Below are 16,097 nucleotides of genomic sequence, written 5' to 3'. Positions count from 1 at the left end.
TATATTATTTATATAATATAGTTTAATGGTTACAGTAGTGGAACAATATTAATATATCCATCATCTCACTCAGATACATATTTGTTCTTGTGGCGAGAATAGCTATAATCTACTAATTTAGCAAAAATCCTAAATATAATACGCTATATTAGCTGTCATCCTCATGTCACACATTAGATCTTTCAACTTGTTTGTCTTACATATTTGCTACCTTGTATCCTTTGATCAATATCTCCCCACTTTCTGCCCTCCACACTTGACCCTGATAATCATGTTTTATTCTCTATCTGTATGTTTAAGATTCCACATATATTCCTACATATTTGCTACTTTGTATCCTTTGACCTATATCTCTTCACTTTCTGCCCTCCACACTTGACCTTGGTAATCATTGTTTTATTCTCTACCTCTATATTTAAGATTCCACATATAAGTGAAATCATGCAATATTTTTCTTTCTGTGTCTGGCTGATATCACTTGGCAGAATGTCTTCCAGGTCTAGCCAAGTTGTGGCAAGTGGTAGGATCTTCTTTTTTAAGTCGAATAATATTCCACTTCCGTGTGTGTGTGTGTGTGTGTGTGTGAACACATTTTCTTTATCTATTCATCCATTGATGGACATCTAGGTTGTTTCCATATCTTGGCTACTGTGAATAATGCCACAATAAACTTGGAAATGCAGGTATCTTTACAAGGTGGTGATTTCATTTCCTTTGGGTGTATACCCAGAAGAAGGATTGCTGGGTCATATGGCAGTTCCATTTTTAATCTCTTTAGGAACCTCTATACTGTTTTCTATAATAGTTGTACCAATCTACATTCCCACCAACAGTTTACAAGGGTTCCCTTTCTCCACACCCTCATCAACATTTGTTATCTCTTGTCTTTTTGATAATAGCTATTCTAATAGGTGTGATGTAGAATCTCATAGTGCCTTTAATTTGTATTTCCCTGGTGATTAGTGATGTTGAGCATCTTTTTATGCACCTGTTAGCAATTTTTATGTCATCTCTGGAGAGATGTCTACTCAAATCCTCTGGTGGTTTTTTGTTTGTTTGTTTGTTTTGAGAGAGACAGGGTCTTACTCTGTTGCCCAGGCTGGAGTGCAGTAGTGCAGTTATGTCTCACTGGAGCCTCAAACTCCTGGGCTCAAGCAATTCTCCTGCCTCAGCCTCTCAAGCAGCTAGGACTTCAGGCACATGCTACCATGCCTGGCTAATTTTTTTTGTTTTGTTTTTTTTTGTTTTTTTTGGTGGCAACGGGTAAGGATAGAGACAGGGTCTCACTATGTCTGGAACTCCTGGCCTCAAGCAATCTTTCTACCTCAGCCACCTAGTATGCTGGGATTATAGGTATGAGCCATCACACCCTGACCCTTTGCCCAGTTTTTAGTTGAGTAATATGTTTTCTTGCTATTTTGAGTTGTGTAAGTTCTTTATAAATCTTGGATATTAATCCCTATCTGATATATGATTTGAAAATATTTGATTGTTTCCTTGCTGTACAGAAGCTTTTTAGTTTGAAGTCTTATTTATGTTTTTACTTGCTTTTGTAGCCTGTGTTTTCGGTGTGGCATCCAAGACATAATTGCCAAGACCAATGTCAAGGAGATTTTCCCCTATGTTTTCTTCTGTTTTTTTGTTTTTTTTTTCCCTCAGGTCTTACGCTTAGGTCCTTTATCCATTTTGAGCAGATTTTTGTGGCTGGTGTAAGATAAGGTCCAATTTCATTATTCTGCATATAGAAATCCAGTTTTCTTGGCACCATCTATTGAAGAGACTATCCTCTCTTTATTGTGCCTTTTTGGTACCTTTGTCAAAAATCAGTTGACCATGTATGTTTGCATTTATTTCTGGGCTCACTATTCTGTTCCACTGCTCTATGTGTCTGCTTTTATGTCAGTACCATACTATTTTGATTACTATAACTTTGTAATATCATTTTAAATGAAGAAGTGTGATACCTCCAACTTTTTTTGTTCTCATAATTGCTTTGGTTATTCAGGGTCTTTTGCAGTTCTGAGCAAATTTTAGGGTTGATTTTTCTATTTCTGTGAAGTATGAATGCCCCTATTGGGATTTTGATAGGGATTTCATTAAATCTTTATATTGCTTTAGGTAGCATGGACATTTTAACAATATTAACTTTTCTGATCCATGAGCATGAAATGCTTTTCATTTATTTCATTTATTTGTGTCATCTTCAATTTCTTTTGTCCATGTTTTATACTCCTCTATGTACAGATTTTTCACTTCCTTGGTTAAATTTATTCCTAAGGGTTTCTGTTTCTTTCTTTCTTTATTTTTTTTTTTTTCCAGACAGAGTCTCACTCTGTCACCCAGCCTGGAGTGCAATGGTGTGATCTTGGTTCACTGCAACCTCAGCCTCCTGGGTTCAGGTGATTCTCCTGCCTCAGCCTCCTGAGTAGCTGAGATTACAGGCACACGCCACCACGCCCAGCTAATTTTTGTATTTTTATTACAGTCGGGATTTCACCATGTTGGCCAGGCTGGTCTCTAACTCCTGACCTCAAGTGATCCACATGCCTCGGCCACCCAAACTGCTGGGATTACAGGTGTGAGCCACCGCACCTGGTTGTCTAACTGCTCTTGATAGTACTTTCAGTACTATGCTGAATGGAACTGGGGATAGTGGGCATTCTTGCTTTATACCAGGTCTTAGAGGAAAAGCTTTCATTTTCTCCCCATTGATTATAATGCTAGCTGTGGGTTTAAAAATAAATAAATAAATGGCCTTGCTGGGTGCGGTGGCTCATGCCTGTAATCCCAGCACTTTGGGAGGCTGAGGCAGGCAGATCACAAGGTGAGGAGATCGAGACCATCTGGCCAACATAGTGAAATCCTGTCTCTACTAAAAATACACAAAAAATTAGCCGGGCATGGTGGTATGCGCCTGTAATTCCAGCTATTCAGGAGGCTGAGGCAGGAGAATCGTGTGAACCTGGGAGGCGGAGGTTGCAGTGATCTGAGACCGTGCCACTACACTCCAGCCTGGGTGAAAGAACGAGACTCCATCTCAAAAAATAAAAATAAAAATAAATAAATAAATAAAAATGGCCTTTATTATGTTGAAGAACTTTCCTTCTATATTTAAACTGTCGAGAAAGGATGTTGAACTTTGTCCAGTGCTTCATCTGCATCAACTGCTATGGTCATGTGGTTTTTATCTTTCAGTCTATTTATGTGATGTATCACATTGACTGATTTGCATATGTTAAACCAGCCTTGTGTGCCAGGGATAAATCCTACTTGATCATCATGTATAAACTTCATGTTGTGTTGTTGAATTCAATTTGCTAATATTTTATTGAGGACTTTTGCATCAATGTTCATCAGAAATATCGGCCTACAGTTTTCTTTTCTTGCGGTGCCTTTTTTTTTTTTAATACAGAGTCTCGCTCTGTTGCCCAGGCTGGAGTGCAGTGGCACGTGATCTAAGATCACTGCAACCTCCGCCTTCTGGGTTCAAGCAATTCTCTTGCCTCAGCCTCCCAAGTAGCTGGGATTACAGTCACATGCCTGGATAATTTTTGTGTTTTTAGTAGAGATAGGGTTTCACCATATTGGCCAGGCTCGTCTTGAACTCCTGACCTCAAGTGATCCACCAGCCTTGGCCTCCCAAAGTGCTAGGATTACAGGTGTGAGCCACTGTGCCTGGCCTCTTGTGGTATCTTCCCATCTGGCGTAGGTATCAAGGCGATGCTGGCCTCATAGAATGTGCTAGGAGGTATTCCTTCCAGCTGTATTTCTTTGAAGAGTTTAAAATGTATAGGCCGGGTGCAGTGGTTCATGCCTGTAATCCCAGTACTTTGGGAGGCCGAGGTGGGTGGATCACAAGGTCAAGAGTTCAAGACCAGCCTGGCCAACATAGTGAAACCCTGTCTCTACCAAAAATACACAAATTAGCTTGGCATGGTGGCAGGCACCTGTAGTCCCAGCTACTTGGGAAGCTGAGGCAGGAGAATCACTTGAACCCGGTATGCAGAAGTTGCAGTGAGCCAAGATCACGCTACTGCACTCCAACCTGGGTGACAAAGTAAGACTCTGTCTCAAAAAGAAAAGAAAAGAAAAGAAAAAAATAACCCAGAAGTATTGGTATTAATTATTCTTTGAAAATTTGGTAGAATTCAGCTCTGAAGTCATCTGGTCCTGGCTTTTCTTTGCTGGGAGGTTTTTAATTACTACTTCAATCTATTTGTTATTGGTTTTTTCAGGCTATTCCTGATTCAATCTTGCCAGATTATCTTTTTAAAGGAATTTATCCACGTCCTCTAGGTTACCAAATTTGTTTGCATATAATTGTTCATAATAATTCTTTATGATCCATCTTATTTCTGAAACATTTGTTATAATGTCTACACCTTCATTTCTGGTTTTATACATTTGAGTCTTTTTCAGTCTAGATAAAGGTTTGTCAATTTTGTTTATTTTTTTCAAAAAACCAACTCTTCATTTTATTAATTTTTTCTATGGTTTTTCTATTCTCTATTTAGTTTTGCTCTAATCTTTATTATTTCCTTCCTTTGGCTTTAGTTTGTTTTTCTTTTTCTAGTTCCTTGAGGCATAATGCTAGGCAATTTATTTGGGGTTTTTCTTCTGTTTTAATGTGAGCATTTATTGTTAGAAGCTTTCCTCTTAGAACTATCCTTATTTTATCCTTTTGGGTTCCTCTGCATGCTGGCCTCAAGAGTATGAATCCTCTTCCAGCGATTCTTGGGATTCACTACATCTTTTCTTTCCTACAGGAGCCCATAGAGGAGAGGCATCAACAGGTATAAAGGACCCCAGTGACACGTTTTGGCTTCTGCACAGTTTTTTTCCAGCCTTGGTCTGGCTGCTTCCTGTTCTCTCCTAACACAATAGTCTAGGTGTCAGACCCAAATGAATTATTTTTAAAAATTCAAATATTCCTCCACATACCTAGATTCTAAAAGGCGTCTGAGTCCTGCCTGTGAGATCTCACTGGAGACCAGCTCACTGCCTTTCAATGCATGCACAGCCCTTGAAACCACCTTGCAAACTTATGACTGAGACAGTGAAAGAGATCTAACTTAACTGACTCTATCTTGCTTCTAACCTCCAAGTTGTCCTTGTTCCCGGTGTAGGCTGAACTAACTTCGGGAGAAACTTAGTTCATAGTTTATAGTTTGGGAGAAACTTAGTTTATAGTTTAAAAAAAGATGATAACAGCCCTTTCCCAAAACAGACCTCCTTCTTGCCTGGGGACTACATTGCCTTTGTAGGACTAACATTAGCCACAAGATTAGAAATTATGGTTTAGGAGTCATGCAGCTGAAGGCTACAAGATCTGACCCTCCCTAAACTGCTCCTAAGATCAGTGCTTGCAATATTTTGTAGACCCTGCACTTGATGGACCAGCTGGCACCATCCAGATCAATAAACTGGCTCATTTGAACTTGCGCCCCGCTCCCACCCAGGAACTGACTCAGTGCAAGAAGACAGCTTCGACTGCCTATGATTTCATCTCCGACCAGTCAGTACTCCTGGCTCACTGGCTTCCCCAACCCACGAAGTTATCCTTAAAAACTCTGCTCCCCAAATGCTCAGGAAGACTGATTTGAGTACCAATAAAACTCTGGTCTGCCTCACAGCCAGCTCTGCGTGAATTACTCTTTCTCTACTGCAATTCCCCTGTCTTGATTAATCTGCTCTGTCTAGGCAGCCAGCAAGGTGAACCCCTTGGGCGGTTACACCCTGACCTTGCAAGTTAGGTCCCTAAGTGCCTCCTCACATAGTTAAGCTTTTTGAAAAAGTGTGTATACCTGTGACTCAGAAGCAGATTCCTAAGCCCACCCCCCATAAATTCTGATTCAGTGGGACTGGGCGGGACACAGGAATTTGTACTGTTGTATAACTCTGCATGGCGACTCTAATGTGCAGCCATGTTTGGAACCACATCCTACTCCTCTCCCCTTACTGCCCATTGCTTCTGCCCTCACTTCACAGTGGATGCTACCCTTGTGAGTGCCTCTGTAATTGCCTTCCAGGGAAGAAGGCAATTACTTTTTAAAGTCCTGGTCTCATTTGATTTCTCTGAAAGATGGGACGCAGATGGCAATGCTCTCCATCTTTGTATCCTCTCTCACCTTGGCTTCTGGGCCACCACTGCTGGTGGTTTCTAACTGCCTTTTAACTTTCTATCAAATGCTAAAATGTTTGCAATGTTCCCCATAGTCTTCTATTCTTGACTCTTTCTGTGAGCTTGTCCACACCCAGAATTTTAATTGACACTTACATGTTCGTGGCTTTCAGTTTTACACTTCTAAGCCTCTATATTCTGTATACTTCACCATTCCACTTAACATTTCCACTTTGGGTTTATGGTAGAAACTGGTAACTGGCCCCTAACACCCATTCTTTCCTTCTTTGGGTTAGTAATAAAGCATACTGAGTTTTATCTGGGTGTGTGGCTGCCTAGCTACACAGTCTATTTCCCAGCTGTCCTTCACCCCTGAGTCAGTGTGATGCAAAGGGAAGTGGTATGCACAACTCTGGGTCACCTTAAAGACAAAGCTTCTTGCCATGGGCTTCACCTTGCCTTTTCCCACTGGCTGAGAAGAGCCACCGTTGCAGCAGCTGTGCACCCAGAGATGGAAGTTTTATATGGATGAGGCCGTAGATTCCATCTTTGACTTCAGTAAGAGGGAACTAAACATCTAACATTTAAAACTCTGAATACTGGGTTTTTGTTTTGTTTTGTTTTGGCAGCTTAGCCTGTACCCTTGTCAAATATTATTCCGTAAGTACCTCCAACTAAAGCGTCTACAACTGAAAACACCCTCTTCTCCCCTTAAAGCAGCTAAGACTAGCTAATGGACTGTCCCCCCTTTTAACAGTAAATGGCTGGGGCCGGGCACAGTGGCTCACGCCTGTATCCCCAGCACTTTGGGAGGCCGAGGTGGGTGGATCACTTGAGGTCAGGAGTTCAAGACCAGCCTGGCCAACATGGTGAAATCCCCATCTCTACTAAAAATACAAAAATTAGCCGGGCGTGGTAGCATGTGCCTGTAATCCCAGCTCCTCGGGAGGCAGAGGTAGGAGAATTGCTTGAACCTGGGAGGCAGGGGTTGCAGTGAGTCAAGACTGTACCACTGAACTCCAGCCTGGGCAACAAGAGTGAGACTCTGTCTCAAAAAAATAAACAAAAAACAAAAAACAAAAACAAAAACAAAAACAAAAAAGGTAAAATGGCTGGGAACAAATGAGGTCCAAACAGAAAGCTAAACACCAGGGCAGCAGATGTCTGCCTGAATCTTAGGGTCATCTCTGATGGAGGAAAGTTATGCGGAGACTTATAAGACGGTTTGACTAAAGTCTCTCGGGCCATTTGTCAAACATACCTGCTCTTGGTTGAGCTGACAACAGACATGGGATGGTTGATGTCATCCTTCACCACCATGATGTTGTTCTGAGGACAGAGCAGAGAGAGTCAGTTGCCAGTCCCTCCCACTAAACTCCTTTTGCTCTCTCACTCCTCCAGCTGCCAGGACTCTCACACAAGGGCCATATCACAGATGCACTAGCAGGATGGAGGACTCACTTTGTATTTGCGGAGTATTGAGGAGTGATTCATGATTCGGTCTGTGTCGGCTGCATCCCGGGGCACCACCACAATCCCAAAGTCGCCAACAATCACCTCCATCTGAAGAAACAGAGAGAGGGCGCTTTGGTGAAACCCTGATCCCAAACTCCTACCAAGCAACTACTTAGCAGCGCCCGCTTCCATTCATCCACATGCAGCCCCAAGCTTTAGTCCCAAACTGGCCTTCTTCTCAGCCCCATCAGCCAGCTCCTTCAAGGAACAACCCTCAACGGTGTTAATAGACTAAGTGAAAGCATTGACTGGTACACAGAAGTCGCTTAATAAATACCCTAGACTTAAGGAATAAATGAACTCTTACATGTCTGGCAAGATCTCTCTAGTTCCTGAGGCTCCCATTGAGTTCACAATGCTGCAGAATCACATGAATGACATCGCGTCCTTACCTGGTAAACACCCTCTGGAGTGAAACAGATCCCTCTGTTCAGCAAGCACATTTGAGCCCTCAGATGGACGTCATGAGAGGGACCAAATGCTCTTCCAGCTCACCCTCATAAAAACTGCTGTGGGACTCAAGGGGTAGCCAAGAGCTAGAACTAGAAGTTCTTGGAATGCATCACTGGGCACCCAGGCTGTGGTAGGGAGATGATGATGATGATTAGGGTCATTTCAGAGATCAGTTTTTGATAGACGCGCGGTGCCATGTGAGAAATGAAACTTTTTTTTTTTTTTTTTTTTTTTTTTTGAGGCATGTTCTCAGTCTGTCTCCCAAGCTGGAGTGCAGTGGCACGATCATGGCTCACTGCAGCCTCAACCTCCTGGGCTTAAGCAATCTTCCCACCTCAGCCTCCAAATAGCTGAGACCACAGGCACATACTACCATGACTGGCTAATTTTTTAAAATTATTTTTTTGAAGAGAAGGGGTCTTGCTATGATGCCCAGGCCAGTCTTCAGCTCCTGGACTCAAGTGATTCTCCCACCTCAGCCTCCCAAAGTGTTAAGATTACAGACGTGAGCCATTGCACCTAGCCAAACCTTGTTTTCATTTAAAAGAAATAACATTTTTATTTTCTGACTGTAGATGCAATGCAAGCTTAGAGAATCTAGGAAAATAAAAAGAAATAAATCACAATCACACAATCCAGGTAGTGACTGTGAATGGTTGAGTGTATATCTGTAGTTTTTTTTCTCTCTGCAAATAGGTGTATATATCCACAATTGGATTAAACTATAAAATTAGTCGCTTTACCTATCTTTTTTCACTAGCATTATGTTTTGAGAATTTTCTTACATTGTTAAAAATTATTTGAAAACATAACTTTTAATAATCTGTACATTTTACACTATGTGTACAGTTACTTCTGATTTTTTGCAATTATACATAACACTTTAGTGAAGATCTTTGTACATAAATCTTTTATCACACCTCTGATTATTTCCTTAGGATAAGAAATGACATAATTGGATAAAAGGAGATAAGCTGGACATAATTCAAGCTCTTGAGACATATCACCAAGTTGCTTCCGGGAAATTTGTGCCAACTTTTATTTTGAAAGAGCCTGAAAGTTATGGCATTTAATACTCTTGGATCTACCCTGGGCATATTACTGTTTAGATCTTGCCAATTACAGATCCCAGACGGGGGAAGGGAGGAGGAGATAGGTGGCTTCTAAACAGCACAGTTCATTGAGCAAGACCTGATTTGAGGGCAAGGGTTTTTTCCCATAATTATCTAAACAAGTGGCACAAAAACAGATATACTGGGGCCCGGTGGCCCCTTCTCCCCAGAGGATTTCTACACCAGCAGAATTCCATTTCTAAGCCTGATTTACTGGTTGTGTGTGTGTGTGCACATTCTGATTATTTCTGTCCACTTTTACTCTGCTTCTCCTACTGCTTACAACTGGACCTACACTTGCAGCTGGAGCTCTGATGTCGCTGAAATAAAAAGTTAGCTAAAGGTGTCTTAGGAGGAAAGTCGTAGAGAGAAGTTAAAAAGCTAGGTGTAGAATATCAGAGCCCCCATTGGATCATGTAATCTGGAAGATACAGAGCATTGCACAACACACTGCATCTATTGGTGGTGTTCGTATCAGGTAAACTGACACCAAACCTCTTGTCTTATAAACCAGAAATGGTAGGGAGAGGCAGGGCAGGGAGTTGGAGTTAGAGTCAGCTCCTTCTGCCATGGCATTTAGGATATTGCACTGGGACTCACTACTTAGACACTGGTTCTCAAACTTGGCTGCACATTAGAATCACCTGAGGAGCTTTAAACATTTCCAAAGCCTAGCTCACATCTAAGATCAATTAAACCAGAATCTCTGGTGCTGGAACTCAGGCAGCAGAAGTTCTTTGAATTCCCCAGGTGATATCAATATACAACAAAGCTGGCGAACCAGTGGTCTAAGTACTTAATTAAAGTTCTGGGGAAATTGGCAGAGAAAGAGACAGAAAAGAGAAGGGAGGAGAAGAGCAGAAGAGAGTGAGGAAGAGAAAGGAGGGAAGAGGAGAGGAGGACAGGAGAGAAGACAGAATCTATCCAAGCTGGTATCCATGGGGATTCCTAAGCTGCGTGGTTATGTAGATGTTTCAAGATAATCTAGTATAGATTGCATAATGTAGGATCTGCCTTCAAATTGATTCTGTAAACTTGATGAATGTTTCATATATGATGTTTGTAATAATGGGTCTATATAAAGTGAGCATTCTAGTTCAAACCAGGAAAATAATGGCTCAGAATAGCAGTCCTCATGGGGGAATCGCCCTGTGGGTGACAACAGTGCAGCTGCTGCTCTGCACTCAGTACCTAATGAACTGAGCGCCCAGTGAATAACTGTGCCAGGCTGTTCAGTGGGTGGCAAGCAGATGGAGGCCTTACTGCTTAGGATGTTTTCCTTTTCCAAAAACAGTGACAGACTTGTCCCTGGGAATCACAGATGGGTCGAGGAAGAGAGGATCTATGAGACAAGATCTACAGCTTTAGGGCATCACGGCCGGGGTTTAGGCCAGAGACTGCAGATACTCTCTGCTGCTTTGGCCAGACACTGTTGTTTTTGTAGCACCAGTTTGGAGAATTATGGGAGAAAATCTGGGTGTCTTGCCCCCAAAGCAGGCCTTGCTCAATGAGCTGCACTGCTTAGAAACATTGTTCATGGTGGAGGGTATTTGTGTGTGTGCGTGTGTGCGTGTTCGGGAAGGGAAGGTACTAGGTGCTAGAGCTGGTGAGATGTGCCCTCAGTCCAACGAGTGCCCATCTCCCTCTAGGAGCTTAGCTGTCCTTCCCACCTCAAGCCCCCATTGCCTGCCTTCACCAGGCCTCAGGACACTACCCTCTCCTGGTTGTCCTTCTACCTCTCTGGCTGCTGGCTACTCCTTTTTGGGCCCCCGTGCTAATTCCTCCTGTTCTATCTGACCTTGAGCCACTGACCTCCTCCAAGCCTCAGTCCCTGGATGTTTTTTCTTTTCTATTCACACTCACACCCTTCATGATTTCATTCAATTTTGAAGCTTTAAAAGCACACTAAAGGCTTCCAAATTAATGTTTCCAGCAATAACTTCTCTCCTGAACTGGAGGCTCATATGTCAGCTGCCTTCTCAATATGCCCACTTGGATAGGCCATCTCAAACTCATTATGTCCATGAGCCCCTGGCCCTGCTAACATAAACAAACAGTTAAACCAACCACTCCCCTCAAAGAAATGGTTTTCCTCCTGTCATCTTTTCCATAAAGAGAAATTCTCTTCCTTTTTTTTTTTTTTTTGAGACAGAGTCTCGCTGTTGCCCAGGCTGGAGTACAGTGGTGTGATCTTGGCTCACTGCAACCTCTGCCTCCCGGGTTCAAGCAATTCTCCTGCCTCAGCCTCCTGAGTAGCTGGGATTACAGGCGCGCGCCACCATGCCCGGCTAATTTTTGTAATTTTTAGTAGATACAGGATTTCACCACGTTGGTTAGGCTGGTCTCAAACTCCCGAGCTCGTGATCCGCCTGCCTTGGCCTCCCAAAATGCTGGGATTACAGGTGTGAGCCACCATGCCCAGCAGAAATTCTCTTCTTATAATTGCTCACACAAAAAGCTTTGGTATTTTCCCTGATTCCTCTCTTTCTCTTATATCCCACATTCAGTCTATAAGTTAGTCCAATGGACTCTACCTTCAAAGCAAATCCAAGAATCTGCTCATTTCTCACCATGTCAGCCCCTTCTATACTGGTCCAAGGCTATTTTGTTAGGCTGAATAATGAACCTAAAAGATATCCAGGTTCTAATCTCTGGAACCTGTGAATATGGCAAAAGAGACTCTGCAGATATGATTAAACTAAGGATCTTGAGATTATCCTGGGTTATCTGGGCAGGCCCTAAATGCAGTAACAAGTACCCTTACAAGAGGCAGAGGGAGACTGGACTCAGAAGAGATAAGATAATGGGAGATGGAGCAGAAAGAGATTTGAAGATGCTCCACTGTGGGACTTGAAGTTGGAGGAAGGGACCATGAACCAATGAATATGACAAATGCAGCTCTAGAAGCTGAAAAAGTCAAGGAAACTAATTTTCCCCTAGATCCTCTGGAGCAACTTGATTTGGGCCCAATAAAACCTATTTCAGACTTCTGACTTCTGGGACTGTAAGACAATAAATATGTGTTATCCTAAACCACCAAGTTTGCAGAACTAGGAGACTAGCTCACCTCTATCATCTCTCGTTTGAATTTCTCTGGTCTCCCTGTTATTTTCTTGCCTCTTTTTAGTCTATTCCCAATAGCCAGACTGATAATGTTAAAATATAAGCCAAATCATGTTGCTCCTTGGCTTAAAATCTTTCACTTAAATGTCACCTTCTTGGTGAGATCCTCTCTGGCCACCCTAATTAAACCTGCATCCCTTGTGCGCTCCCACCCCTTAAGCCTAAATTCTCACCAGAGTTGCACTTTCACCCTTTTGGTTCTCTGAGCAGCACTAAGGTGGTTGGCAAGAATAGTCACTTTACAAAATGTGGCAAAAAGGGAGCCAAGAAGAGAGCACTTGATTCATTTTATAAGACTGGTATGATGTAAAAATACCAGCTATATGTTTCATATAAGAAATAACGGAAAAACACCAGTCCCAAGGATGCGAGAAACCAAAATTGCATGGAGCTGTGATGGCCTCAAGTGTTGTGCATTTGAAGTGAGTCTTGCTCATCTGCAAAATGCTGAAGTTGCATTTAGAAAATTCAAGCTAATTACTGAAGATCCCCAGGGCAAAAACTGCCTGACTCACTTCCATGGCCTGGATCTTACCTGTGACAAAATGTGTTCCATGGTCAAAAAAAATGACAGACCATGACTGAAGCTCAGTCTGAATCAAGACCACCAATGGTTATTTGCTTCATCTATTCTGCGTTGGTTTTACTAAAAAGAGGCAACAATCGGATATGGAAGACATCTTAGGCTCAGGTCTGCCAAATCTTGGAGAAGATGATGGTAATAATGACCAGGTGCAGGGTGGAGGGGTTGTTGTAGACAAATGACTTGAAAGAAGTGGTCAATAAATTGATCCCAGACAGCATTGGAAAACAGAAAAGGCTTGCCAATCTGTCCTCTCCGTGATGTTTTCATTAGTTTTTCCACAGCCGCTACCTTTGTGTGAAGGTAGTGGCTCTGGAAAAACTACTGCGGGGAGAGATAGGGGCTAAAGTTGAACAAGCTAGTGGATAAAAGCCACTGGACCAAGAATCTGTTAAAATTCAGACTTTAAGGGTGACAAATAAAAAGTATTATTTGTGAAAATAAAATAAAATAAAATAAAATAAACGACAACAACAAACATATTCCCCAGACCTCACCTGAGAAATTTTGATATAGCATGTGTCAAGGGGCTGGAGCCTCTATCTTTACAAAGTTCCCAAATCCTTCGGATATACACCCACCTTTGGGAATTGTTGCTTTAAACCACATGGACAATTACCTAAGCTGCTAATATTCTGGCCTGGTTTAGGATGGGGTCAAAATGAGATACTCGTGGGACAGGTACCTCAGCACCTCTGAGAAGTCCAGCAAGAATAAGGACATTCCCCCTGTGCCCTCAGGAGCGGGGGGTGTAAGGGCAGACATCTGACCCCAGGAAGCATAGGGCACTCAGATCCCCTTCCTATGGCGCCTGCAGGAGTGTGCCCAGGCCTCTGGAACTGAACTCTTGTTTCTGCTCGAGGGGACCAGCACCTCCTGTCTTCATGAAGAGCTCTCTGTGGGTCTTGCCCTTGGGGTGGAAAGGTGGGGTGGACGAGTGGCCAATGTGGTAGAACTGTCCTGATTGGTAAATCTCATTCCTGATGGTGACCGATGTGACCCCACACCGTGGGCAGGATCAGGACACAATCTTCTCCCCCTGCAGCACACAGTGGCCCTCACTTTAGCACTGGCCTGTGTCGAGCCTCAGAGGTGGGGGTCTGTGGCATTCATCCTGCTTCTACTTCCTGCTCACAGGCACAACTTTGATCATATCTTTACATCTTCTGGTCAAAGGCTCCCCAGGGGAGGTAGGGAAAGGGATGGGGAGAGGATGTGGGAGGTGGTAGACTCTGCTTCCCCAAATGTGGGGAATCTGAGGGAAGGATATGAGACATGTTGAGGCAGGAAGCAACTTGGCCTTGGAAGAGAAAACACTCATGACCCAGGCAGCAGAGCTCTTGGAAGGAACGTAGAGTTTGCATCATCCCTCCAAGAGGCTGAATTTCAAGACCTGCCCTGCTGGATTTAAAGGGATGCTTTGAGGGGGTGGATGCCTTGTGGTCTTAGCCAGGCACTTTCCTAGACACTAGGGATGCAGGGTTGAGCAAGGCAGATATGGCTTCATCTCTTGGACAGATCACTGTCTGGTATGAGACATTAAACAAATGATTATTTTCAATTGTATCTACTGCTGTGAAGATATGAGTAGGTTGCTACTGGGTGGCTAATATCTTACAGTGACTAATATATCATGGGTAACTGGCAAAAGTTTGGGCCATATCCCATGGGGGAGGCAAACTGTATTATGAGCTGAACTCCTCCAACCAAGTTGTTCTCAACTTTCATTCAACAAACTTTTGTTGAGCATGTATATGGTGAACTGGGCACTGTTCTGGTATCGGTGAATAAGACAGGCAAGCTTCCTGTACTCAAAGGGCTTACCTTCAAGTAAGGAGAGATCATAAACAAATAAATACATAAATAAGAAAACATCATGGCAAGGTGTGATGTCTCACACCTGTAATCCCAGCACTTTAAGAGGCCAAGGTGGGAGGATCACTTGAGCCTAGGAGTTCCAGACAGCCTGGGCAACATGGTGGTAAGACCTCATCTCTACAAAAACAAATTTTATTTTAAATTAGCTGAGTGTGTTGGCACGTGCCTGAGTCCCAGCTACTTGTGAGGCTGAGGCAAGAGGATCGCTTGACCCCAGGATGATCACTTGAGTCTAGGAGTTCAAGGCTGCAGTGAGCTATGATCACGCCACTGTACTCTAGCCTGGGTGACAGAGTGAGACCCTGTCTCTGAAAAATAAATAAATAAAAGGAAAACATCAAATAGGGTTAAGTACAATATTCATTATAAAACCAAATGACCTTTATGTTGAAACCTACGTGATATGAAGGGATGGGTACAGGGATACCTAGGAGAAGAGGATTCCCAACGAAGCCACAGCTAGTACAAAGACCCTGAGGTGGGGAAAACTGTTCAAATAAACTAGGTGGGACTAGGGTACGTGGCGGTTGGAAAAGTAGACAAGGACCAGATCATGATGAAGATGGGGTTTCATTCCAATTGCAAATAAACGCCATTAGAGTGTTTTAAACAGAGGGCTTGACTTCCATTAGCAACAGGATCCAATGTATGTGGATTTGCCCTGGCAGGCTTAACTGGCAAGGTCCTCTGCAGGGCCATCCTGAGATCAGCGTTCTGAAGCCTGACTTTCCCTCCCAAACAGTGCTCTCTTCTCAGGTACAGTACATCAACGACTGCAGCCCACTTGTGTTTCTTCTCTGAATAAGGATTAGTCAGGGATGCACATGGGCCCATTGGGAAGGAGGGGAAGAAACATTGATTAAGGTGCCTGCTATGTGCCATGCACAGTACTAGGAACTTATCACATTTAATCCTTATGACAACTATCTTCTGAGATATGTGCCTCAGTTCTTATTTCATAGATGGGGAAACCAAGACTCAGTGAGATTTAATAACCTATCCAAGTTGCACAGCTAACAAGTGAATGGAATCCACTCTGGTCTGCCTTAAAGACTCTTTCCTCCACATCACACCTCTTCTAGATCCATTTTTAAGACTCATATTGTAGTGACTTGAAACTGTTTTGGTTAAAAAATTTCTATTTGAAAATATATTCTACCTTATTTTTCCCCCCAGCTTACCACAGCTACTTGGGAGGCTGGGGTACTCTGCATCACCCTTAGAGTATTATAATTTTAGAATACTTCTGGATGACTTTAAAAAGATGCCAAGAGAGAACTTCTGGCAAAAGTCATGCAGTACGTGAGCAGCT

The 16,097-nt window shown here is 42.9% G+C and overlaps 1 protein-coding gene across 2 annotated transcripts in view; it reads right to left on the bottom strand.

Annotated features, from left to right (window-relative positions):
* NMNAT2 (nicotinamide nucleotide adenylyltransferase 2) overlaps nucleotides 1–16,097 on the bottom strand; it is a 175,327-nt gene that overhangs the window by 5,084 nt on the left and 154,146 nt on the right. For both annotated transcript variants that reach the window (XM_050765920.1, XM_050765924.1), the window contains exons 9-10: nucleotides 7,583–7,684; nucleotides 7,383–7,450 (exon numbers count right to left, since the gene is read on the bottom strand). In XM_050765920.1, coding sequence (XP_050621877.1) covers nucleotides 7,383–7,450; nucleotides 7,583–7,684 — 170 coding nt within the window. The remainder of the gene's footprint in view (nucleotides 1–7,382; nucleotides 7,451–7,582; nucleotides 7,685–16,097) is intronic.

The sequence above is a fragment of the Macaca thibetana genome, chromosome 1 (genome assembly GCF_024542745.1).
Source record: "Macaca thibetana thibetana isolate TM-01 chromosome 1, ASM2454274v1, whole genome shotgun sequence".
In the NCBI taxonomy this organism is placed as follows: Eukaryota; Metazoa; Chordata; class Mammalia; order Primates; family Cercopithecidae; genus Macaca; species Macaca thibetana.
Note: the sequence above shows the minus strand (reverse complement) of the source record. Positions and strands in the feature narration are given on the sequence as shown.